This window comes from Hyperolius riggenbachi, chromosome 10 (genome assembly GCF_040937935.1).
Source record: "Hyperolius riggenbachi isolate aHypRig1 chromosome 10, aHypRig1.pri, whole genome shotgun sequence".
NCBI lineage: Eukaryota > Metazoa > Chordata > Amphibia > Anura > Hyperoliidae > Hyperolius > Hyperolius riggenbachi.
Genome location: NC_090655.1, coordinates 51314323 through 51340491, shown reverse-complemented (window position 1 = coordinate 51340491; position 26169 = coordinate 51314323). Strand labels below are relative to the sequence as shown.

At 45.0% G+C, this 26169-nt stretch overlaps 1 protein-coding gene across 1 annotated transcript in view; it reads right to left on the bottom strand.

Moving 5' to 3' along the window:
- Positions 1-26169, bottom strand: part of MYOF (myoferlin) — a 225995-nt gene that overhangs the window by 85050 nt on the left and 114776 nt on the right. Inside the window, 14 exon segments of the mRNA XM_068258907.1 lie at positions 899-1057; positions 1152-1333; positions 7484-7561; positions 9039-9150; positions 9638-9811; positions 11433-11572; positions 12569-12674; positions 14154-14268; positions 17462-17625; positions 19943-20074; positions 21327-21482; positions 21840-22032; positions 24408-24514; positions 24751-24875. Coding sequence (XP_068115008.1) covers positions 899-1057; positions 1152-1333; positions 7484-7561; positions 9039-9150; positions 9638-9811; positions 11433-11572; positions 12569-12674; positions 14154-14268; positions 17462-17625; positions 19943-20074; positions 21327-21482; positions 21840-22032; positions 24408-24514; positions 24751-24875 — 1943 coding nt within the window.

Below are 26169 nucleotides of genomic sequence, written 5' to 3'. Positions count from 1 at the left end.
TCTATTGAAATTCAGAACGGACATGTTGAAAATAATCGATCTGCCAGGAAATCTCTGCCAGAGACTGCAGACATCCCAACCATTCAATGTTTACCTATAAGCTCTTAGGCAGAAGTCACCAGTTATCTTTCCACCGCTCTTTACTGAACAGGCCAACAGGTAAAAATGATAACTCTATTGAAAATGAAACACTTCGACTGAACAGGACACAGGTTAGGGAGGAGGCTGAATTTATGTTGAAAACTGTTACTAACTCATGGGTATAACAATAGGCCCCATGACCAGGGAGGGAAGGAGGGGCGGACCAATCCCTCTCACTCCCCCCCCCCCCCCCCCCACCTCCTTTATGCAGAGCAGTGCGCACATGCAGGCGTTGCCACGGCTCCAATCCCTCTTCCTTCCTCCTCAATACCCTGATGCATGTCACGTAACATCAGGGCCTTACATAGTACAGCTGGTGCACATTGCAGACTGAAGAGGCTTTCCTTTCACTTTAACCGTTTAGCAGACAATTCATTTAAAGGTTTGCAAGTGCTCCAGGCCAATTCATTTTAGCACTTTTAATATTCTGTTACATTTCCTTGCTTTAAATTAGTACTGCTGTAATGTGTATTTATGGTCATTGTCACTATGGGGCAGTGTGAGACAATAACAAAGGACTTCTGCTTTCAGTTTCTATATTCTCTGATAGAGGGAGATCAAAGCATTCCAAGAATTTACAGTACAGCAGGAGTTCTGACAACTGAGGCCAAAAGTAATTCACTTATCTCAAGCGAGATAACACTCTTGACGCTGCTAATGGGTTGAAGAGCCCTACCACTAGGCTATACTTGTGACGGGCATTTTAAATAATGGTGACCCATTCTGCCATATTTATGTTCTGCATGTGCGCTGAGACCTTGTCTCGGAGGATGAGCTCTGCTGCGGCCAGGACATCTCCACAATGCTTGCCAGCGCTCATCACCGGATACCACAGCAGTCTTGGAGCGATGTCTATTCCAGGGTTCAGCTTTACCAGCGGCGCGCAAATGCTCCTTCCAATAAATTCATCTTTCCCCTGAAGTAAACCGCACAAGAGGGAAGCATTACATCACCACTGTAAAAACAATGAAAAGAACGCATGGACCCATAAAGGCAACATACACACTTACCACCTGATCACTGTCAAATATTTCAATAACTACATTTGGTGGATTCTGTGCTACTGCTTGTGGATCTCCATAGATGTCAACTTCATTGAAGATCAAGGTTTGGTCCCACGTCGGATTCAGAGTTGTAGGACAGATCTCTGTGGTTTTACTGCGATGGAGGAACGATACATGTGCATATGGGTCTAAAGAGGGGGGGAAAAAAATTACTACAGCATCCTTCTGATTCTTTTCAAGCTTCAGGCTTTAAGTGGTATGGATGTAGTCCTCAAGTCTAAGCTTCATTTTATTGCAAAAAAAAAAGTTTTACGCAGTGTATTTTTGAATAAAAAAAAAATTATGGCTTTAAAATAAGGAACGCGATTTAGGCTGCCTTCATACTGCCCTGCAATTTCTGGCTGCCTTTTTTTGTATTTGTGAATCTGCGTTTTGAGATTTGCATTACATTTTTTATAGTCCGATTTTTTTCATACATTTTATGTAATTAACTGCACAGTCACATGCAAATTTTCTTGCACCCTAAGCAATTTGAATTTCCATTACAACCCCCCCCCCCTCCCCCACGAAACTGGAAATTGCATACATATTCTGTAGTGTGAAAGGGGCCTAAATCAACTTGCTTCATATTTGTTAAATATATGAACTTGATATTGCCTCTGAGGAAGCAGGCATAGCCTGTGAAACAGCAGTTAGGCATTTGTATACTTTGTCATGTCAGTTGTATTGGAGGATGCAATAAAGGTGATTGGTTGGGAACTGCAGATTGGTGCCTGGATTCTCTTTTCCTTTCTTCCTATCTTGATTCGTATGCTGTTGGTGATCAGGAGGCACAATCAAGATACCTGATCCCCTCAATCAGTCTGCTTGGTCATCTGGTGCCGACCTGTATCTGAATATATACATATATAGCGCAAACGCATGGACACAGGGACAGGATGCCCCGGGACACTTAGGGATTATTATATAGGAGATATATACAGTATACAGGTCCTTCTCAAAAAATTTGCATATTGTGATAAAGTTCATTATTTTCTGTAATGTACTGATAAACAATAGACTTTCATGCGTTTTAGATTAATTACACACAACTGCAGTAGTTCAAGCCTTTTATTGTTTTAATATTGATGATTTTGGCATACAGCTCATGAAAACCCAAAATTCCTATCTCAAAAATATAGCATATCATGAAAAGGTTCTTTAAATGAGCTATTAACTTAATCATCTGAATCAACTAATTAACTCTAAACACCTGAAAAAGATTCCTGAGGCTTTTAAAAACTCCCAGCCTGGTTCATTACTCAAAACCGCAATCATGGGTAAGACTGCCGACCTGACTGCTGTCCAGAAGGCCATCATTGACACCCTCAAGCAAGAGGGTAAGACACAGAAAGAAATTTCTGAACGAATATCCTGTTCCCAGAGTGCTGTATCAAGGCACCTCAGTGGGAAGTCTGTGGGAAGGAAAAAGTGTGGCAGAAAACGCTGCACAACGAGAAGAGGTGACCAGACCCTGAGGAAGATTGTGGAAAAGGACCAATTTCTGACCTTGGGGACCTGCGGAAGCAGTGGACTGAGTCTGGAGTAGAAACATCCAGAGCCACCGTGTACAGGCGTGTGCAGGAAATGGGCTACAGGTGCCGCATGCCCCAGGTCAAGCCACATTTGAACCAGAAACAGCGGCAGAAGCGCCTGACCTGGGCTACAGAGAAGCAGCACTGGACTGTTGCTCAGTGGTCCAAAGTACTTTTTTCAGATGAAAGCAACTTTTGCATGTCATTCGGAAATCAAGGTGCCAGTCTGGAGGAAGACTGAGGAGATGGAAATGCCAAAATGCCTGAAGTCCAGTGTCAAGTACCCACCGTCAGTGATGGTCTGGAGTGCCATGTCAGCTGCTGGTGTTGGTCCACTGTGTTTTATCAAGGGCAGGGTCAATGCAGCTAGCCATCAGGAGATTTTGGAGCACTTCATGCATCCATCTGCTGAAAAGCTTTATGGAGATGAAGATTTCATTTTTCAGCACGACCTGGCACCTGCTCACAGTGCCAAAACCACTGGTAAATGGTTTACTGACCATGGTTTTACTGTGCTCAATTGGCCTGCCAACTCTCCTGACCTGAACCCCATAGAGAATCTGTGGGGTATTGTGAAGAGAGAGTTGAGACGCAAGAACCAACACTCTGGATGAGCTTAAGGCCGCTATCGAAGCATCCTGGGCCTCCATAACACCTGAGCAGTGCCACAGGCTGATTGCCTCCATGCCACGCCGCATTGAAGCAGTCATTTCTGCAAAAGGATTCCTGACCAAGTATTGAGTGCATAACTGAACATATTTGAAGGTTGACTTTTTTGTTTTAAAAACGCTTTTCTTTTATTGGTCGGATGAAATATGCTAATTTTTGGAAAAAAGAATTTTGGGTTTTCATGAGCTGTATGCCAAAATCATCAATATTAAAACAATAAAAGGCTTGAACTACTTCAGATGCGTGTAATGAATCTAAAATATATGAAAGTCTAATGTTTATCAGTACATTACAGAAAATGAACTTTATCACAATATGCTAATTTTTTGAGAAGGAGAATATATACACACACACACACACACACACACACACACACACACACACACACACACGCAGTGGCGTAGCTAAGGAGCTGTGGGCCCCGATGCAAGTTTTACAATGGGGCCCCCCCCAAGCACTCTATACATAGCAATTGATACGGTGCACCAAAACCTGCCAATGGCAACTACAGTGTCAGAGGTGCAAGAAGGGGATGGGGAACAGCTTGTTAATGATTACCACTATTCAAAGTATCTAAAGAAGTGATTATTATGAGCACAGGACCAATAGAGAGCTAATACTGTAGTTGAGGGAGGGCCCTTTGGGGCCCCTCTGGTCCAAGGGCCCCGATGCGGTCGCTACCGCTGCACCCCCTATTGCTACGCCCCTGCACACACACACACAGACACACACCTTTGGACGTGAGGCATTTGCTCAAAAACCCTAAACATACAGTACAAGCCCAACTAAAATCTTCCTAAGGGTGAGCAGAGAGCGCCCTCTCCAGCCACCATACAAGTAGAGAGACTAAGCAGACACTTCCTGTTATCTGACAAACTCCACCATCTGGAGCACATCTCAATTTTTCTGTATTTATGACGCCCCAACCCCTCATGAAAATGATTAAAGAGTTCCACACTACTATTAAATAGGCATGTAAATCAACATTTCTTTAAGGGAAAAGAAAAGAGGAGGAGGGCCATCATAAATATTAACATTTCCTGTACAAATTGCAGTGGCTGTGTGCTGGAGGGCAGCAAGGGGTTATCTGTGGGTCACTGCAGAGCGGCCTGAAGAGAGAAAAACAGGACTATAGTCACATATGGGACAGCAGCGTGTCTATCACTAAAAATAACAGCTCAGGATAATACTTACCAGTGGCCAAATTTGGCTATAATTATATATATTTTTATTATTAACCAGCTCCCAACCGCCTAACGCCGCTGGGCGCTTAGCTCTCTGGGGAACACCAATTGGCATCAAAGTGCGGTGGGCGGGATTAGCAGGAAATGCCCACTCGTGCGTTCCCTGTTCGTAAGCACAGCGGGGACCCGTGATCAGCCTGCCAGTCACAATCAGAGCTGGCAGGCCGAAATAAAGAGAAAAACACCACAAATTATGTGTACAGTGCTGCGATCTAGAGCAGTGGAGATCCCGGTCATCTAACTGTCCCCCCCAACGGCTCACAATCGAATCCCTCCCATAGGCTGATGCCTATGAGAGTGTAGTGTAGTGTAGTGTAGTGTATGGATCGCAGGCTAGGGCCAATTTGGGGGGGGTTAATGAAAAGAAATAGGGATTTTTATTAAAAAAAAAACAATTTTCATTAATTAAAATAAAAATCAAATCAAAAATCAAGGTAAAATTAATTTGGGTGCCAAGTTGTATGTCCGAGCAATAAAAGTGGCAAAGTGTTGAATTGTAATTAATCGCCTGGTCACTGGGGGGAGGAGGGGGTGTGTGTTTATAGACCACTGGTCCTCAAGAGGTTAAATTACACCCACATGTACATTTTACAATTCAGCAATTTTATTATGCCCAGTGAGACACTGGTCAGGTAATTTTCTATTTAGTCAATCTAATTGGAACATAAAGGAATGTGTCTGTCTCTGCACCAGCCAATCGGCATTTGCCATTTTCTTTTCTACGATCTCAAAAAAAAAAAAATTAAAAAGTTTTATAGGATTTGTATTTCTTTTAAGGATAGTTTCCACTGAAGTTTTTTTTCAGAATACAAATCAGGAAATTTGGGTGCTTGCAGCGAATGGACTATATGGTCGCCCCATAGGTGCTAATGTAAAATATTGGCTATTGGGCACCAAATTAGAAATTTGGGTGTCAGATAAATAGCGTGCACCAGGTCCTTTCTAACAAATTATTTGTTATGAAAATTAGTGTTTCAATAAATATCGTTTAGAAATTCGTTTTGAGAATTATTTTGAACTTTATTATCCCTGGAATTTATCACTTTTTGTATTAACGTTATTTGCAGTGGACAAAGGGTTTAAGGGTTAGGCATCAAGAAGGTAGGGGGTTTAGGGTTAGGAGTCAGTGAGGGGGGGGGGGATTTAGGGTTAGACACCACCAGGTACAGGGGAGTGCTTAGGGTTAGGCACCACAGGGTAAAGATGAAGAAACAAAAATATTGTTATAGACAATGGGCTCTATTCACAAAACTTCTCATAAATGTCTTATTTATCACCTATTTGATAAAAATAATGTTTTAGCACATTTAAAATCAAAATAATCAAAGCAAGTTATTCCTGATTAACTATTTCAATATCATTTTTCCTACCTTAATTATATTATGTTTTTACTCTGAGTGCTTAAAGTAACAGAGAAGGTGAAAACATAGGAAAACATAAAATTTCGGCTATACCCCAAGCCCCTTTTTCTTGGCGCCATTATTTGATGTATGCCACCATGCAGGCTTTGTGTATTAATTACATGGTGCATTTTTCCACGTATGAACATACTGTATATAGTGTGCAGAACAACGCGCACGAAAATAGGTGCATGGAAGAACTGACTGCAAATGGAAATGCTCCCCAACTGTACAAGATTAGAGATGGTTTGTGTGTAGATCTCACAATATAAATGATAACATTTCACTTTTTGCAAGTGTGCCTATCCTACTTTTAACATTAAAACAAGATCTAAACTTTTGAAGGGAAATGAACTTTCGGGACAACTACATAAACTTCAACCTTTTTACTAAACACAATTGCAAAACGGCGAAAAGAAAAGGTCATTGCTCTGAGCATGCTTATGGTGGCCACGGGTTACAATTTTTCTACTCGATTTTACCCAGATTCGATTGAGACGGTAGATCGTGTGAAAATTGAGAGAATTTTTTTTTTCAATTACTATAATTTTTCTCAATTGGAAAAGTTGGAAAAACCAGATCAATTTTATCAGAAATGGAATGGTGTGTGGTGGGTTGTATGAAAGTCTTTCAACCTAATAAATTGTAAATTTATATTCAAGAATAAAATGTGAAACAGAAATTGGCCTTTTTTTAAACAGAAGGCATTTGTGATTATTGGAGTGAGCATATGTTGTCTCCTACAATGCATCTCTGTTGAATAGCTTTCATGGACCAAAAAAAAAGAAATGATTTGCATAAACGCACCCCCAGAACCGCTGGAATGCAATGATGTGTCAGCTTGTTAATTTTACAAAGACAGTTGGTCCTTCGTAGCCCCTTCACCATGAGCTTGCTGGGCAATTAACTCTGGGTGCTTCAAGTCGTACCCCATAGAATGCTATGCATTGATGAGGATCGACCAATCCCAAACAGTCTATGCATGTTGGGTTTGTTTGGCTCTGTAATATTAACAAGCTGACATTGTATTCCAGCAGTTCTGGAGGTACATTTAGCTTACAGGAACAACAAAGGATGATTTGATTTGCAAATTCAGCTGTGATGCATCGTGGGAAACATCATATGCTCACTCCAATCTGAATAATCACAAATTCCTTATGTTTTAAGAAGGAAAAAGTTTTGTTTTGCATGATATTTTAGTATGGAGGGCTTTTTGTAGTCCCTTACACACTCCTAGGAGATTACCCTGGGCCTGCTGGGTAATCTGTAATTCAAGAATACAGAAATTATTTGTCAAAATGACACATTATATACAATGTATTTCTTCACTGTAATAAATGTAGTGTTGATTAAAATGAATGGTAACTGGTATTGTTCAAAATAAAAATGACAGCCTCCATATACTTCTCGCTTCAGCTTCCTTTTAAGCTCCTGGCAGTGCTGGCACTTACCTGAAAAGCTGTCCTTATCCATGGCAGTGAGACTCCGAGCTTGATAAAGGTAGCAACGTAGATGATATGTGAAGACGCCTAGGGAGTAGGGGATAAACAACAGGTAAGTGTTGGTTGCGATCAGTGTTGGGCTCACAAGTCCAGAGAATCTGTACTCTAAAATTCTTAGAATAAAAAGCATACCATTCTATTCATTATGTTCTCCTGGGCCCCTCTTTGCTGTTTCTGCCACTCCCTGCTGCAATCCTGGCTTGTAATTGCCAGTTTTAGGCAGGGTTTACAAACAAAAACATGGCTGCTAACCAGCATGTGATAGGCCGAGAGAAGTTTAGTCTGTGACTCATACAGAGCCTGGAGGGGGCGTGGAGAGGGTGTGTATACCTTCTACCTATCACAGCAGAGCAGCACATTCCTGCCTGAGCCGACAAAGCTGACAAAGGAAAGAAGATTAGATTATATAACAGAGATAATAAAGCCACTGTGCAACTAGGAAAGGATGCAGTGTACATTATAACATGTATAGGAACTTATAGGATAGAAGAAATACGGCTGAACATTTTGTTACAGAGTCTCTTTAAAGGATACCACAACAGAAAAAAATATAGCTGCAGTGTGTGGGGGGTTAAAAATGCATACAATCTGCTCCTCCTGCCTCCCTCCGTCTGCCGCCGTTAGTCTAATATACATCCCGGTGTCTGGCGACTCTGACACCCCACCCGGACATACTGCGAGTATATCCTCCCCTCTTCACTTCTGGCTGGCGCATAGCAATTGGCTCAGAAGCACGGTGATCACTCTGCCTCCTCTGGGCTGCGTGTGCGCTCCACTACACCAAGCGTCACATGATTAGCATGTGACACTTGGTGTAATGGAGCGCAAACAGCTCAGAGGAGGCAGTGGGTTCAGCGTGCTTCTGAGCCGATCACTATGCGCCAGCCAGAAGTGAAGAGGGGAGGACATACTGTGCACACAGGGCGCAGTAAGTCCAGGTGGGGTGTCAAGAGAGTCACCAGGGATGTATATTAGACTAACGGCGGCAGACTGAGGGGGGGAGGTGGAGTAGATGGTATGGATTTTTAACCCCCCACACACTGCAGCTATAATTTTTTTTTTGGGTTGTGGTATCCTTTAAGGACTCGAATTCGTGATTCAAATGAGGCTTATTTGCCTCAGCTGTGCGGCTGGGAGAGAGGGGTTTACTTGCCCATAAGTCAGTCATCTTCTATGCATTCCAAACAAACACGTTGCAAGACTTACTACCGCACACTTTCTCCTTCCGGCGTGCGGTAGGGAGTCTTACAATGCGTCCCATAGGACACATGCAAGACATTTGGAACGCATAGATGACAACTGACTTATGGGCAAGTAAACCCCTCTCTCCCAGCCCCACAGCTGAGGCAAATAAGCCTCATTTGAATCACGAATTTGAGTCCTTAGGGACTCGTGAGCCCAGTACTAGTTGTGATGCATGTATGGGTACATAGTGACACCGTCTGCTGCTGGGCACACTTCTAGTGACAGCTTCTTAATACAGTAATAATGGATGGCCACTTACGATCAAATGTACAGGAAACAATTGGGGTGTTTGCACCGAAGACATTAGTTGCAGACTCCTTCCCCTTCTCTGCGCTCTTCTTTTCTTCCTCTTCTGTGCTCGTATCCGCTCCCTAGGAACAGTCGAGTATAGGTCATCTACTACATCTGGCAGTATAGCATTACTTGCAGTAAAACAATAAAACTAAGCGGTGATTTTTCAGTCTGCCTCTCAGCCTACAATATGGAAAGGTCAGAGATTGTCAATGAGCTGCTAAAATAGACTGTATGCAGCTTGGAAATGGGCCAATCAAAACTGGCAGGAAGTACATATGATTGTTACAATTCCAAACTTGATGAAATTTAAAAATGGGTGCCCAGAGAAGGGAGGCCAGTACTGCACCATACAACATGCCTTGTGGCACTGGGTGGGTACCTTGTAAGTTTTTATTAAATGCTCACCCACAAACTACCCCACCCCCCAGGAACTAGTAATAAAACGAGGGGATGAATTATGAAGTCTGAAGCCACCTTTATTGTACCAAGTTTATAAATGATAATGAAAGGCAGAGAAAATTGTGAAATATGTAAATATTGCAAACACTCTCTTCCAATACTCACCAGAGCTCCTTCCAGTTTGAAAATGGCAGAAGCTCCGAGACTTTCTGCTGGGGCCATCTTTCTCCTCCAGCGCCTCCGCCGAAAGGTATCTGAGCTCCGCTGCTTGAGGTGGAATTTCCAGCCTATCAGGGCAGCATATTCCCAGCCTTCGATTTCTTCCTGGGAAAGTGTTTGCTGGGTAAAAAAGAGCAAAATGTATTAATGTGATGTGAGAAACCAAAGTATCCACCACTCAGGACCAATCTCCACCGCCTGCTGATTAATGGATGCGGTCCCCTCTCTTCGGCAAGCAAAGGGAATATCATAGCCTGTCTTTGTAATAATCACATCATGTTTCACTGATCTGAGTGCTGAAAGTTATAAGTTTCTTACTATAGGCAAGGCAACTGTTTAAAAAGTGTACCCAAGACAAAAGAAGTCTCAGGTTTTATACTTACCTGGTGCTTCCACCAGCCCCCTTGAGGCTGCTCAGTCCCTCGCCATTTCCATCCGTCGCTCGGCACCTGCAGGCACAGCACAGGAGCACGACTCGACCACGCATGCTTGAGAAAGAGCGTGACTCACCAGAGTACCGAGCCATCCAGCGTGGGACAGGAACTGCCTGGGGAGCCAGCAAGGGACCAAGCAGCCTCAAGGGGCAGGAGGAAGCCGCAGGTAAGTAATGAACTTAGACTTCTTTCATCTCAAGTTCCCTTAAGGAATGTACTGTACAATACAAATTATCAGAAGGATGGAGAAAGCACAGCACTTGCCAGGTCAGCCTGAATAATGTGTAATAATATTGTAATGTGAGTGCTGGTGGGTGCACAGGGGCGAGAGGGACATGGCGATGATGGTTTTGCCTAACTGCCACTTCTGGGGCAAAGTGTGCCAAGAAGAAGCGGTTAGGCGAAACAATAGTCAGCTCCCTCACAACCCATGGCACCCACCAGCACACATTAGAATGTGTTTTAGCTGTGCTATTTATTGAATGTATTGCGCAAACATCGACCAGGCAAGTGTGCTTACTCCATCCTTGTCATGTTGAACTTTTCTCATTGTTGCACTGAGCATGCCAGGACTGTGGTTGAACACATATCTGAACCAGCAAGCCAGTATACCAGTGCGCTGATGAGTAAGTGTCTGCCTTAACTCTGATCTATTGATAAAAAATATCGGCACTACACTAGTAGTACTGGTTATATCAGCAAAAATTCATATTTTCCTCGAGTATATTTTAACTCCCATCTGTACTTAGATGCAGGTATAAAAATGATTTTGCCACCTGTGCATTGATACCTGCATACTTGCACCCAGACGTCTCAATCAATACAAATACCGGCAGGTACACTGACCCGATGAAGCATTACTCACTGCAAAATGCGTTGTCCTAAGAACTAATAAAGCAAAACTTTTTTTTATACTGCTGCTGAGAACACGCCTCCTTTCAGGTAGGACCAGCTTACTATTTTAGAGTCCTAGTTTGGAAGAGTTCATTATTTTGGGTGCCTCCAACAGTTTGCTCTAGTGACCCTGTACAGGGAACTCGCCCCACAAGGATATTGTGGAGTTAAACTATTTTGGAGATGCAACCATATCACCTTATCTAAAGGCAGAGTGGGGACAGTGCTTCCCCACATGCCTGTATGAGTGGTTGCCTCCTAGAGCAACCATAACTTGTGAGGACACTATTTCAGCTACTGTAACATAACCCATTATCAGGCAACCAGACCGGGCTCCCGGTGTCAGTCTTCATTTTCCCCCCACAAGTCCTGCATGCTCCACATGTGGCACAGCAGACTGCACTGCATTTTACCTTTCTGCCAGTGGAGGCATTGGGGTCCTTCTTCCTCTTTCTCACTAGCCGCCTCCTGCGGTGAGTATGGTACATCTTCTCCGCTGCCACCCAGGATTTGGGTTTGTTGTCTGGAGGAATGGTGATGCCATATTCCCAACCTGGAGGCCAAGCAAAGTCCCAGTGAGCAATGCACTCATTAAAACCAAGTACCTTGGATTTTAATTGTGTTTCATTTAGCTTGACGCTTCATCTTTGCTCTCACAGGTGTAGTTACAGTTAAAAGTACATGTACAAGTATAGTGTGTTTTTTGAACAAAAAGTTAGTGTTTTGCATAAAATGCGTAAACAATATTTTTATTAGAAATTTGCAATGTTACAAACAACTTTATAGGAGCTCCATCTGCTATTTGACAAGTTAAGCTTTGTGTATTACTGTAGCAACGAATGTCTTCTATGCACAAAGTCCTTGAACTTGGTATCTGATGATCAGGTCCCATTTTTCTTCATGGAACCTCCTAATTTCTGTAGAACAGTAAAATGGGGCTTTTGTTGAACTTCTAAGCTCATTAGTCTAATCAAATGGGAAATTTTTGGGCTTCTGCTTCCTGGTCTAACTTACCACACATATAGCAAGCAAAGAGAAGTGCATATAGTAGAGGCCTGCATCGGGTCAGGTACCCTCAGGTTATCCAAAATGTGGCTTGGGTTCAAGTACCCGTTTTGATTTTAATTGGGTTGCGGGTCGGGTGCGGGTAGCGGGTCTGCAGGTACCAGATTCGCCAGAAAGCAAGTTACGTCAGTAATCCAGCCTCACGCGACTTCGCCAGTATGCGCATGCATGCCGCTACAATCTATCTAGATTGTTGCGGTTCCATTGACTGCAATGCAATTATGGCAAGCGCCTTCACTCAGCAATAGCCTTTGCGTCAATCAAAGCACTTCCATCGCACCACGGGTAAGGTGTCCAGTCTCATATAGACTAATAGCCACTGTGACCAGCTGCGAGCGTGGGAGAGTATGCGCTACATGACGCAACATATGTGAAACTAGCCTAAAAAGATGCAAAGGTTCACAGGTCCTCTTTTTTACTTTATGCCTTTAACAATTGTGTCTAACCAAACCTTTTGGAAATTCCTGTAGACAAAGCACCATACCTTTCTCATCCACCGCTCTGTTAAGATCAGCAGCCCAGGCGTCGTCTTCCAACAGCCATCCCCGCGGGCATTCAAACTCCCCTGGCGATGGGCACTTATCTCCATTCTGGGAAAAACATACACCAAGTGAGAAAAAATGTAAAATGTACAAATGTGTCAGACTGTAGGCTAGCAAAGCATTTTGTTGCTATGCTGGGGGGGGCAGCGAAACCATGCACGGGGTGACTGAAGAGAACAATATTCTCAGCCAGTGATCAGCTGAATGGATCAGGGCCATCTGTATTAAAGGAGACCCGAAGTGACATGTGACATGATGAGCTAGACATGGGTATGTACAGTGCCTAGCACACAAATAACTATGCTGTGTTCCTTTTCTTTCTCTGCCTGAAAGAGTTAAAGAGAACCCGAGGTGGGTTTGAAGAATATTATCTGAATACAGAGGCTGGATCTGCCTATACAGCCCAGCCTCTGTTGCTATCCCAAACCCCCCTAAGGTCCCCCTGCACTCTGCAATCCCTCATAAATCACAGCCACGCTGCTGACAAACAGCTTGTCAGAGCTGGCTGTGTTTATCTCTATAGTGTCAGTCTGCTGCTCTCCCCGCCTCCTGCAGAACTCTGGTCCCCGCCTGCATCCCTTCCCTCCCTGCTGATTGGAGGGAAGGGACGGGGGCAGGGACTGGAGCTATGCAGGAGGCGGGGGTGCAGCTGAGACTGACACTACAGATGTTAACACAGCCTCACAGCACGGCTTTGATTTATGAGGGATTGCAGAGTGCAGGGGGACCTTAGTGTGGTTTGGGATAGCAACAGAGGCTGGGCTGTATAGGCAGATCCAGCCTCTGTATGCAGATAACATTCTTTAAACACACCTTGGGTTCTCTTTAAGTATCAGGTATGTAAGTGGCTGACTCAGTCCTGACACGAAGTGACTACAGTGTGACCCCCACTGATCAGAAATTCAAACTATAAAACAGTTTCCTAGCAGAAAATGGCTTCTGAGAGCAAGAAAGAGGTAAAAAGGGAATTTCTTATCAGCAGTTTTACATAGCTGTAGCTACTGTTGCACAGACATAGTGCAGTACACGAGAAGATACAATTTTAGATCATATGTATACAGATATAAAATGTAAAATAGGACTAGAAAATCAGGAAAGATCACAGTTAGGTTCCTTGCCCCATTTAGCCCTTCCTAGAGGAAAAACTGTGCAGCATTCAGCATGCCCACTTTAAAAGCCTACTCTACTAAGAAAGCACACTACAAGGGCATCACTGCTTGCAATGCTTTCCCCAGCACATTGCTAGGGTGCTTGCAATGGTTTCCCTAGCACACTGCTAGGGCATCACTGTTTGCAATGCTTTCCCCAGCACACTGCTAGGGCATCACTGGTTGCAATGCTTTCCCCAGCACACTGCTAGGGCATCACTGCTTGCAATGGTTTCCCCAGCACACTGCTAGGGTGCTTGCAATGGTTTCCCCAGCACTGCTAGGGCATTAGTGCTTGCAATGGTTTCCCCAGCACACTGCTAGGGCATCACTGCTTGCAATGGTTTCCCCAGTTAGCTGGATCTCTGCATTTACTTACGACATCAGTGTATGGCTCATCTGCCTGCTTCCATTCACCACCGGGATAGCGACTCTCGTTCTGAAACACTTCATCGGTAAACTCACTGTGCCCAGCGTCCGCTTCAGTCAGCAAGCTGCAAAGGCACACAGAAGAACCAGAACATAAATCACATATAGCCAAAGTACAGTCTATTCTGCATAAAGGGTTTACTGTAGGCAAAGGATCTCTATTCTTAACGCAAACTAAAAAAAAAAAATTTCTTCAAGGTAAAAAACGAGCCAGTTGGGATACTCACCTCAGTAGAGGGAAGCCTCTCGATATTCAATGGCTCACCCTGCTCAAGTCCCGGCGGTGTTAATATCCCCCCCCCCCCCAGGTCCTCACTGACACTAGGGTAAGGATTCATTTAGCTTCCAGCTATTGCTGGCAGTTGAATTACGCCATTTTCATCAAAATTTGGGCTCCTCCTTTTGACAGCGCCTAAATTATTGGCTGAAGTCCACTAAACGCAACACATTACGGCCTATGCACCCCCCGTGCTGCTCCGGTACATTTCCACATTTTCCATTGACTAGCATTACCATTTACCATTGCGAGTTTCCCCCCTCCCCACAAAATTATGAAAAATGGCATAAACGGAAATTCAGCCTTAGGCAGCGGTCATGTTTATAAAGGTGGGAACTACAAATGTTATTTCACATGCAAATTTTCCGCACACAATTATTGTTTGCATTTTTGGGCACATTCTTTCAAAATAGCGCAGGTGTACACGTGTGTGTACCATCACAATGCTTAGGGCCACACCGTGTGTGTGTGATCTGGTGTGGGGGGCACGCAATTTGTGGAAGCAAAGGTATGCAGGCATGTGAGAGTGCATCACTGTTTCGGGCTACAAATGACTACAGAATAAAAAAAATAAAAAAATTAAAAAAGGACAGCGAAAGCTTCACCACATGCTGTAATAACTGGAACATACAGCCACAAAATGGTTTATCATTCTGCTAGTATTAGCTGCTCTGTTGCTGCCATCTTGTGGTGAAGCGGAAGAATACCCCCACACGTAAGAGCATAAAATGTTTTCTGGGAAGGACCTGAAAACAATTCAGTTTCATCTTCACTTGCAAAATGTCCTAATTAAAAAAAAAAAGTGACCCATGATTAGAGATGGTCAATGAGATGCTTATATTTTCAGCTCACATGCAAATGCATTGCAAATTGTATGTAGCTTGTAATTAGGCCAGTCATTTATTCTAAATAGGAGCCAGTGCCAGTGAAGGCTGCACATTTTGCCAAATAGGCTTATTGTAAAGAAATCCATTCAAGATTTGTTGTATCAATTCTTATCTCCAGTGTTTGCCTCGTTCACAAACCTTTAAAGGAATTATCATCAGGCAAAAAAAAAAAAAAAGTGTTTCACTTACCTGTGGCTTCTCCCTGCCCCATGTAGCCATCCTGTGCCCTCGTAGTCACTCACTGCTGCTGCTCCAGTCCCCCGCAGCCAGCTAGTTTTGTTTTTGCCGACCTCGGGGTCGGTGGGTCGCATTGCGTACATTTTTATGCATTTCCGCTGGTGCAGGAACATCAACACATACATATTTACGCGTTGCTGGTTCAATGTGTAACAATTTATGCATTAAACCACTAACTTGTAAAAAACAAAACTAGCTGGCGGCGGGGGACTGGAGCAGCAGTGAGTGACTGCGAGGGCACAGGATGGCTGCATGGGGCTGGGAGAAGCCCCAGGTAAGTGAAACTTTTTTTTTTGCCTGATAACTCCTTTAAGGCCACTTCAGCCATCCACAAGACACACGCTGGCACTTGCAGTGATGCAAGATCACACCCGAATCCCTCTAACCATATGCCATGCTCAGCTATAGGGACTTGCATGCTTAACCCTTTTTGCTGCATGCTGTCCATCCCTCCCCCCCCCCCAAAATGAAGATACTTCCCCAAGTAGAGGGAAACTTCTGGATGGTTCATAAGCTTTCCGATCCAACCAGTAGCTCACCCCCACTGGCCATGACCCTCAGGGTTCGTAGCCAAGCTCTCCTCAGTGTACAAGTGCAGCCAGGCACAGCCGTACTTCGCGCATGCAGTCTCAAGGACATCGCCAACAAGCTCTTCGTGTTGGATATGTTTAGAGCAGGAGTGTCAAACTCAAATACAAAGTGGGCTGAAATTGAATACTGGGACCAAGTCACAGGCAAACAGTGTCTACTGGCCACCATCATCCCTTATAAAGTTCCCAGGTGTTTAAAGCGGATCCGAGATGAAAAAACTAACAAGTAACTTGTCTATACTGTTTATCTTATCTAAAGTTTAGATAGTTTACACAGCAAATCATAACCGAATATGATAATTTTTTCCTGTGATACAATGACAGCAGCCATGTTCTATTTGTCACATTACACTCAGGCAAGATGATCTGCATCTCCAGCCCTCAGCCTATGAAAACTTCGCTCCCCTCTGCCTCTGAAATCTCTGGCTAGTAACACCTCCCCCTCCTCCTGCCCAGACTGAGGTCGCATAAGCCCTTGCTACTGTCTGAAAATGCCAAGGCACTCTCAAAAGCTGTGGGCAAGGTTTGTTTAGTTTATAGGGAATTACAGTATTAAAACAAAAAAGTATTTGGCTTGAGGAATGCCCTATAAACTATATGAAAGGAACACAATTATGCAATGAGTAAAAGTTTATCTCGGATCCACTTTAATGGCCCCCTCCAATCCCTACACAGTTCCGTGGTTTATAGTGGGCCTCCCTCTTCTATACAGTTCCTTGGTGTATAGAGGCCCCACCCTCCCCTATACAGTTCCTTAGTGTTTAGTGCTTTCCCCCTACCTCCTCCATATGGCTTCCCTGGGGTTCACCTCCAATATAACTTCCCTGGTGGCCTAGAGAGGGCCAAACAGAATGCAAAGTAGGTAAACCGCTTGAGGGGCCAAATGTAATGGCTCAGAGGGCCAGACTTGGCCCGCGAGCTGGAGTTTGACATGTATGGTTTAGAGGGACCCTGCACAGCGGCAGTGAGCTCCTGGCTGGACCATCCAGAAGAATCTCTCTACTTGGGTAAATAACCCATTTTTTGTGAGCAGCATTACAAGTTTTCTTGAAGCGAGAAGGATATGGAGTCTGTCATATTTCCTTTTATACAGTGCACATTGCCCGGCTTTCCTGCTGTTCCTCTGCCAATTCAGAATCCATCAGAAACAGAGTCAACCAGATATCCAGTAAGCAGCTTGTGTAACGAAAATTTGGAATGCCACCTTTATGCGTTGCCATTATTAAATGCTTTGTGTAAGACATCTTGGGGTGTCAGTAATACTGACCTCTTCTCAGGGTCCACAGTCCAGTCACCTTCCCACTGCCAGCCTTTGGGTGGGAGGAAACTCTCCTGCTTCAGTTTGATGGATCCAGTGACATCAGAAAACTTGGGGCGCTTTATCAGACCATGGGTTCCCCATTTGCCAAACATCAGAGCCTGGTTCTCATACTAAGAAAAGGCACAAACAAATGATATTAGTTACCGTGAAGGTCATTTATGCAGGTGTGGTATAGCCAACCAAAAGTGAGGAGGTATATGAAGGCTCACATTTTAAACAATACCAGTTGCCTGGCTTTTCTGCTCCTGAACAAGCATGCAGATCAGATGTTTGACAAAAACCTGACAAGATTAGCGCATGCTTGTTTCAGGTGTGATTCAGACATACTGCAGCCAAAAGGGATCAGCAGGACGGCCAACTGGTATTGTTTAAAAGGAAATAAATATGGCAGCCTCCATATACCTGTTGCTTCAGGTTTCCTTTAAGGTATATTGCCAACTCGACAAAATAATATAAGCTCAGGAAAAGGACAAAGGGAGACAATGTCACATGGAGGTCCCAAGGACAATGAAAAACTGTCCAACAGCAGCAATTATATAAAAAAAACTCCTTTCTGCAGTATTTTAAGATAAAATACATGTTCCCTACAACAGAACTTAATGAGGAACTTTTAACCAAGGATTACTCTTCATTCCAAAGAGTGGCTGATACCACCATTAACACAAGAAATCTTCACCTTTTCTAAAATAGACCATCAGGGGAGTCTGTAGGGCTGATATTGTGGTGTAACCCCTCCCACAGTGTGATGTCATGACCATGGTCCTGACAGTTTGGCATCTGTGAACCTTATTGCATTGTGGGAAATCAACTTTTTTTTCAACTGCCAAGCAAGCATATCTCCCTCTGTGCATAGAACTCTCAGTAACGAACATTCTGTACAGATAAACTGTCAGACCTAAAGATGTCACCACCGGTGATACATTTCAGAATGTAAATCAGGGAGATTTTACGATGGGCAAACCCTAACTAAATTTATAAATGTATATTGTAAAGCTTCTGAAGCAAATTATCTAAAAAAAAACCATGTATTTTATTAAGAAAAAAATTGCAACAATATACTCCAATAAAAGTTCCACCTAGATAAAAGGTGTGTATACCGAGGTTTGATTATGAATGAGTGAATGGATAGATGGTGGCATAGCTAGAGTGAGGGTGAGCATCTGAAATTCCTTACTCCAAGGTCTGGGTGGATTTAGGGAGTCTATAGGGAGTAGGAGACCCTAATCAGTAAAAGCGAGTAGAGCAGCTAAAATATAGTTTTGTAGGCTGAAGTCTCACCATCATTTAGAGTAATTCACTACATAATGGCCAGAAGTCATTTTTATGCTGGGAATACACAATGCAATCCGGCGGCTCAATTAGCCGCCGGATACACTTCCACCGCGTCCCCGCGGCCGTCCGGATCGATTCCCGCTCATCTCTGCGGGCGCTTCCTTATCTTCCCCTCCATTCCCCGCTATTGTCCGCCTGCGGGTATCGAGCGGGGAATCGATCCGGCGGGCAATCGGACCTGTCGGATATCAATCGAGCCATCAGCGGCTCTATTGATGATAAAAAACAAGCCGTGTATGCCCGGCATTACATCCAGCCAGATAAATTAAATCGATCGAAATCATCCGCAAATCTATCGATCGGCTAATTCAATAGAATCGATTTCTGATCGATTCTATAGAATCGATCAATGGCCGAAATCAACCAGTGTATGGGCCCCTTAAAGAGAGACTGAAGTCATAAAAAACATGTTTTTATATTAAAAATATCTTTAACATTATTGCCCTAACTAAAACGCCGCATCCCAGCAGCTGAACTCTAACTAAATTCCCCCAAACTCCTCGGGGCTCACTGCAGGGAGCGCTTCTGTGAGAGGCAGAGCATTCAGCTGCAGCTCTGCCTCTACACGTGTCAGTCAGCGCAGATTGCCGCTCCTCCCTGCCCCTCTGTCTTCCTTCACTGAGAGGGGCGGGGGAGAGGTGGAGATGCGCGCTGATAGACGCGCATGGAGGCAGAGCTGCAGCTGAAATTCACGACCAAAAGTCATTTTGATTTAGTAAGATTTCAGCTGCGGGGATGCAGCGTTTTAGTTAGGGCAATCATGTTTAACAGATTTTTCATAGAAAAACATGATTTTAATGAGACTTCAGACTCTCTTTAAGTGTTCCACAAAACCGCACCCAAGTTAGGTGGAAGAGCTTAGAGAGCCTCTTTCGCATAGATAAATTAAGTTTAACTCTTCCTGTACTGGAAACAACGTTAGACTCATATCAGTGCTACTAATGTTATATTTCTTAGCTGTACTACACATACAAATCATTATCTCACAAGTTTATTTTCACTTCAGATTCCCTTTAACGTCAATGTTCTGTTTGGGTAAGGAAACAGTACCGAGTATCTCAGAAAGGTAAATAAAAGGGCAAATCATCCACTTACCATCTCGGCGAACACACTGAAAGTGCCTTCCGAATAGCTGTTAAATTTCTTCTCTACTGCAGACAGTCCAAGCCAGAAATTGGCCCTCAGTTGGACTGGAATCTTCATTCCTTTAGTCTTATCCATCGGGTACTAGAGGGGGTTCCAAAGAAAGCTGTTACCATGGTGACACTCAGCCTGACTTTGCTGCAAGAATCACAACTTGCCCAGAAACCAATGCATGCTATGGATAAGGGACTCCATCCAGGAGATACACCTACACCACAGGTTATACCTTGTTAGGCACGGGGTCCACTTACAAAGCAGTTCAGCACAGAGTGGAGTGGGCAATTCAGTGTCAGCTCCGCTTTTTGTGGCGTTAGCACCATAGGTGGCTATGGGCAACCTATCCACTCTGTTTGCTGGAAAGCAGAAAACTGATGTTTTGGGGTTTTTTTTTTTTTTTTTTTTTTTTATTATTACAAGTGGAAGCAGACCCCATTTCACAATAAAAAAAAATAAAACAATAGGATCTGCACCCTATGCTGCTTTAAGATGCAAAAAATAAATATACCGAACGAGTACATTTTTGCAGCAAGTGGGAGCTGAACCCAACTGCAGAGAAATTTCAGAGCAGATCAACCGGTAAAACTAATTTTAGTATCCATTTTACAACGGTTTACCAAAGCGCACGCAAACTAAGATTTTTAGAACTGATCAATCCAAAGCAAAGGATGTTCACCATGTGCAAGGCTGCAGTTCTACTATTCACTTCCAAAGGCCAAAAGTCTTGTGTTACCCCAAAGTGTTGGCATCACATTCTAAAGCGGTACGCGACTACAGGGGAGCGGCCAACTCTGTAACGGTGCCCAAACAACTACTTCACTCCTTCCCATAAAGGGGTCCATCCTTTAGACCAGCTGTTTTTGTGGCTACACTTGTTATGGGTGTAAAGAGTATGACATCCACTTGTGTTTTATGACCCTTGTGAGATAAGCCCCCCATGTTTTGGGTCACCAAGAGAAGGCAAGGGAAAAGGTTAACATTGGGGGGCTTGTAGTAGTTTGTAGTTACATCTTTCATCTCCAGAACCCCTCAATGCATAAGCATTTGCTAGGAGTTCTCCATAAATGTGTATGGAGGTTTTTCAAACATTCCTGGATGCTTTCAACTAAAGGTGCATACACATCCAATTTTGATTGCCCAACCACTGACAATTTTTCCACCTCCATATTGTATGAGGGCTAACAGATCCTGAACATTATGAACAGCTTAAGTAAGGTACAGTATCATTCTACAAGGAAGAGGTGAAACTGGCCAAATTGCATGCATGTACCAGGCTTAACTCTAGATAATTATACTCCATTGCTGTGCAACATCCTGCTAACTGCAGCTCAGTATGTACCTGTAGGTAGATTGTCTGCGTCTTTCCACAGTATTTTCCGCAGGCTTCTTCGCTGGTGGTGGAGAAGAGGACTTGGTGAGCGGGAATGCGAGCGTACGCCAACCTCTTCTCTGCTCTAATCATCCAGATCACCACATCCGGCATGCTGTTTTGTGGCTGGAAGAAACAAGGAATGCTCAATGTTAGTTACACAAGAAGAAAAAACACATACAGCCAAACAAAAATAGTGAACATTTGTCATCCAAAATGATTGTCATGAGCAACTGTTCAAAAACAAAGTGCAGTGCCTCCGGCAGGGAACGCGGCAAGGGGCAGCGCCTCCAACAGGACAAGCAGCAAGGGGCGGCACCTCCAACAGGGCAAGCAGCAAGGGGCGGCACCTCCAACAGGGCAAGCAGCAAGGGGCGGCACCTCCAACAGGGCAAGCAGCAAGGGGCGGCACCTCCAACAGGGCAAGCAGCAAGGGGCGGCACTTCCTACAGGGATCATCAAATGATACAGCAGGAAACTGACCTCATCGGCTATCTGCTGAAGTTTCTCCAGCCAATCTTCTATCTCTGGAAGTGTGGCCTTTACATCAGTGGCTTCCCCTCTCATTCTCACCGCAGCCTCCCCGATCCCCTTGAGGGATGTCTGTCTGAGCTTGTTTAGCTGGATATCCAACATGGTGACATTAGATCTCCCTTCCATTGAGGGAAAAGGTTTCCTGGTCGGTGCAAAAACAAAACAGAAAAATGCACTGACAACACATAATCAGTAAAAATACAAAATACACACATGCATGAAATAAACCATAACCAATTCGGTTTCACAGTCTACAATATCAACAAGGAATCAGAACCATACTTAAACATTGGATAGACTAGACTGCTGTTGCTTTACAAGAAATAACTGCCTCTTCATAGATTTGCTGTTTCTTTGAGTCATTGTGTCGCTATAAAAAGACACTGACCATTTATGAAGGAAACATTTCCGCCCCCCCCACACACACACACTCACGGGCTACAAATTGTTGCTGTCGCTAGCACACGGGAGCGTGTGCACGACAGATAGGTGACAGCTTGTCGCCAGGTCCCTCCGCATCCACACGGCGGAGGGACCTGGCAACTGATGCGACGGAAGCTGACGCTGATGTTCCTCCCCCGGCCGGAAGCTCAGGGTATTCCCTGCTGGTTGCTGTCGCTAGTCCGCATACACACGCGGACTAGCGACAGTTGCGGCGAAGTTGCGCGGCAACTGTCGCCAGGCGATTGACCGCGCCAATCGCCTTGCGACAGCAGCGACGAGCAACGGTTCGGAGTGCACGCCCGTGTTGCGCCTCATACTCACGGGTGACCTGTCGCCGCAACACGCGCGCGCCACGTGGTTGTGGCGACAATTGTAGCCCGTGAGTATGGGCCATTACTCTTTAGGGACAGCCACAGGTCACAAGTAGATCTGCCTACTTACTAGTGACAAGCCGCTCATCCAGGTGGAAGCAGGGACCAGGAAACCGCACAGATGAAGAGAGCCCGGAAAGCCGACTCCTCCATGGGCGCCGCGCACTGACAGCCTGCAGTACTGCTACAGGACATCAGGTGTCATAACACGGTGGTGATGTGAGGATGACTTGACGTCTGAGGCAGGCAGCCCAGGAGGAGTCAAGAAAGGCGATTGCGCTGGCAATTTAATTTCTTCTTCCATTTCGCTGCACCGAGAGTCACCAGCTCACTAGCGGTGATGCCCTTATGCCAGCACCCCCCTTTTACTTGCTGGTCTGCGCCCAGGGTGGTCGCCCTGCCTAAGAAATGTCCCTATGTACTGTAAGTTCCACTGTAGGAGTCGCACCAGTGTGTGAAATGTGTGATGTGACTTTTCCCCATCATTGTGATCCTGCTTTTACAGTCCTTAAAAAAAAACAAAAAACATTAAATGTTTGTTTATCTGAAACAGGGCCGGTTCTAGACTTTTTGCTGCCTGAAACAATACATTGTGAAGACGTGCCCCCCCCCCCCCCCTCCTTCCCAAAGCCAGACCGGAGAGAGACACATCAGGCTGTGCATTGCAGGCACCGGCATTACACTTGCCTCCCTCTGCTTCCTCCAAGACAGCACCTCCTCCCTGCTGGCCCGCAGCATCTGATCCCAGGATGCCGGGTATGTGCTGCACTGGTGGTGCATCAGGCACCCACTCAGCAAATTAGCAATAGGATCACCAGCTACCTGTGAAGTCCTGCTTCCTCTCAGACTACAACGGCACCTCTTGTGACCCTGCAGCGCGTAGCCAAGGATACAGGACTCTGGATGGGTGGATGCAGATCTCATTGCTGGAACGCTGAGAGCAGGTGAGTGAAATGGTGAAGTGAGCAGGTGAGTGAGACAGGAAGTATGAGGAGGGGGGTACATTTGAGAAGGGGAGCCGCCTTGTCACCCTCTAATTAGTTGCCGCACTGAAGCATGTGATTCACATTGCTTCATGGAATGTCCTAAAAAAAAATCCTTCATGGAAGAATTTACCCGGATCAGAAAGAACCAGAATGTAAAACAATGTACAGGATCAGGGCTCACCTAGCCATAGGCAAAAGTGTGTGTGTGTGTGTGGGGGGGGGGGGGGGGGGGGGAAATGGGGCAGCAGCATGTGCACAGAGCATGGGGCAGCAGCGTGTGCACAGAGCATGGAGCAGCAGCGTGTGCACAGAGCATGGAGCAGCAGCGTGTGCACAGAGCATGGAGCAGCAGCGTGTGCACAGAGCATGGAGCAGCAGCGTGTGCACAGAGCATGGAGCAGCTCTGGGGAATTTTAACAGAATCTGGCATGAGCACAGCCCTGTGCCCTGCTGTGTGATGCTTCACTTTCCTGTTCATTACCAATGTCGACGGTCCTCATTATCTGTATCCATACTACTCCTGATCGATCTCGTTGTCGGTTGGGAAATTGCATTATGTGTACCCAGCATGATGTGTTACCATATTATTATACTGTATTGTGCGTGGCTAAGGGTGACCATTCAGGAATTCCCCCCTTGAAAATCCCGGGTTTGCCCCTGCTAGCCTTGCATTTTTTAAGGAATAACAAAACAAAAAAAAGCTAATAGATGCATACATGACATCTTCAATCAGCTGGTCGATTAATTTAAGCCATATCTCTGCCAGCCGGGCCTCAGGAACCTTGGCTAATATCGCCGATTTCAGGGATGAGATGTTGGATTGCTGTAAAAGGAAAGAGGACAATGATATCACAATGATAGGCCATATAATAAAATTACATCATCAGATCATGGGTGTGGGGGTTAGAACTACACGAGAGATTGCTGGTTATTAAAAGTGTTATTTCTTTGAAGGCATTGCCTTTTTTAGGCATTATCTGGCATATCCCATCTTATAACATTTTTATTATTATTGACACATTAGACATACAGAAAGTGGTACATTGGCAATACACTCACCAGACGGTCTGTCATAGCCATCAAAAGGTTGATGACATCCAGGCGATGACTGATATCTTCCCAGGAAGAGGTTAATGTTACTACAGGTTTAGTGGCCGACCACGGGAGGTAATAGTAGAGGTTACCTGTAAGTGTACAGAGGTTAGCTATCTTATGCACTTGTATCTGATGCCTGGTTGTACCTGGGCTAGGTGAAGAAGCAATCACTTGTCTTAAAAGCCCCTGGACAGTCTCAATTACTACTTAAAGTAGATCTGAACTCTTGCACAGAACAGAAGGAAAACAGCCAAATTCATCCTGTATGTATTTAGAGAGTTTAGCCCGTCTAATTACCCCTCATTTGTGACTAATCACTACTGTATTTGATCTTTCAGCTGTGACAGCCAGCTGCCTCAGCAGAGCAACTAATTTGTAAATGCAGTTATCCCTTTGTCTGCTTCCATGAAAGCAGAAAGACACTGCAGATGTATTGCAGGATTTGTATCAGCTGTAACAAATGATTTTCTTTAAAGGCTGTTATGCTGTTGCTTATATTTTAGAGCAGAGAGGAAGTTCCGAGTTCAGGTCCGCTTTAATAGGCTCCACCTCAATCTACATAACTGCTTAACATAAGAAAACAAATCCCAAAATAGAACTTTATGGAACACAGTGGCAGTTACACAAACCCCACCACGCCTTGTAAACCCTCTATACAAGCTGAGGAGGAAGCCACTGCGCACCACTATTCCCATTCAGGACGCAGGAGGGGACTTTGCTGAGCTGCTCCTCCAGAAGTCAGTGGAAGGGGGTGGTGAGGCTAGCAGAGGAAGGAAGGGAGAGATTCAATGGTGAGGCCGTTTGAAACTTCCAAGGAATGCCACCCCATCATTGGGGAAAGCAGCCGTGGTCAAGTGACCACTGACAGTTTCCTTAAAAAGAACTTGAGGTGGCATTTCATTACGTTAGTGGGGCACAGAGGCTGGTTGTGCACACTAACACCAGCCTCTGTTGCCCCATCGTGTGCCTCAAAGACCCCCCCTGCGCGCCGCTATAGCCCCCGCAGTGCTGGTGACACGCAGCGTGTCGCCAGCACAAAGTTTACCCTTGCGCTGTCTGTCAGAGCCGCTCCCCCGCATCGACGCTACCCCGCCCGCGTCCATTCCCTCCTATCAGCGGGAGGGAAGGGACGCGGGCGGGTAGCGGCGATGCGGAGGAGGCGGGGGAGCGGCGCTGACAGACAGCGCTAGGGTAAACATTGTGCTGGCGACACGCTGCGTGTCGCCAGCACTGCGGGGGGTATAGCGGCGCGCAGGGGGGGGTCTTTGAGGCACACGATGGGGCAACAGAGGCTGGTGTTAGTGTGCACAACCAGCCTCTGTACCCCACTAACATAATGAAATGCCACCTCGGGTTCTCTTTAAAATTAAGCTTGTAAACTTA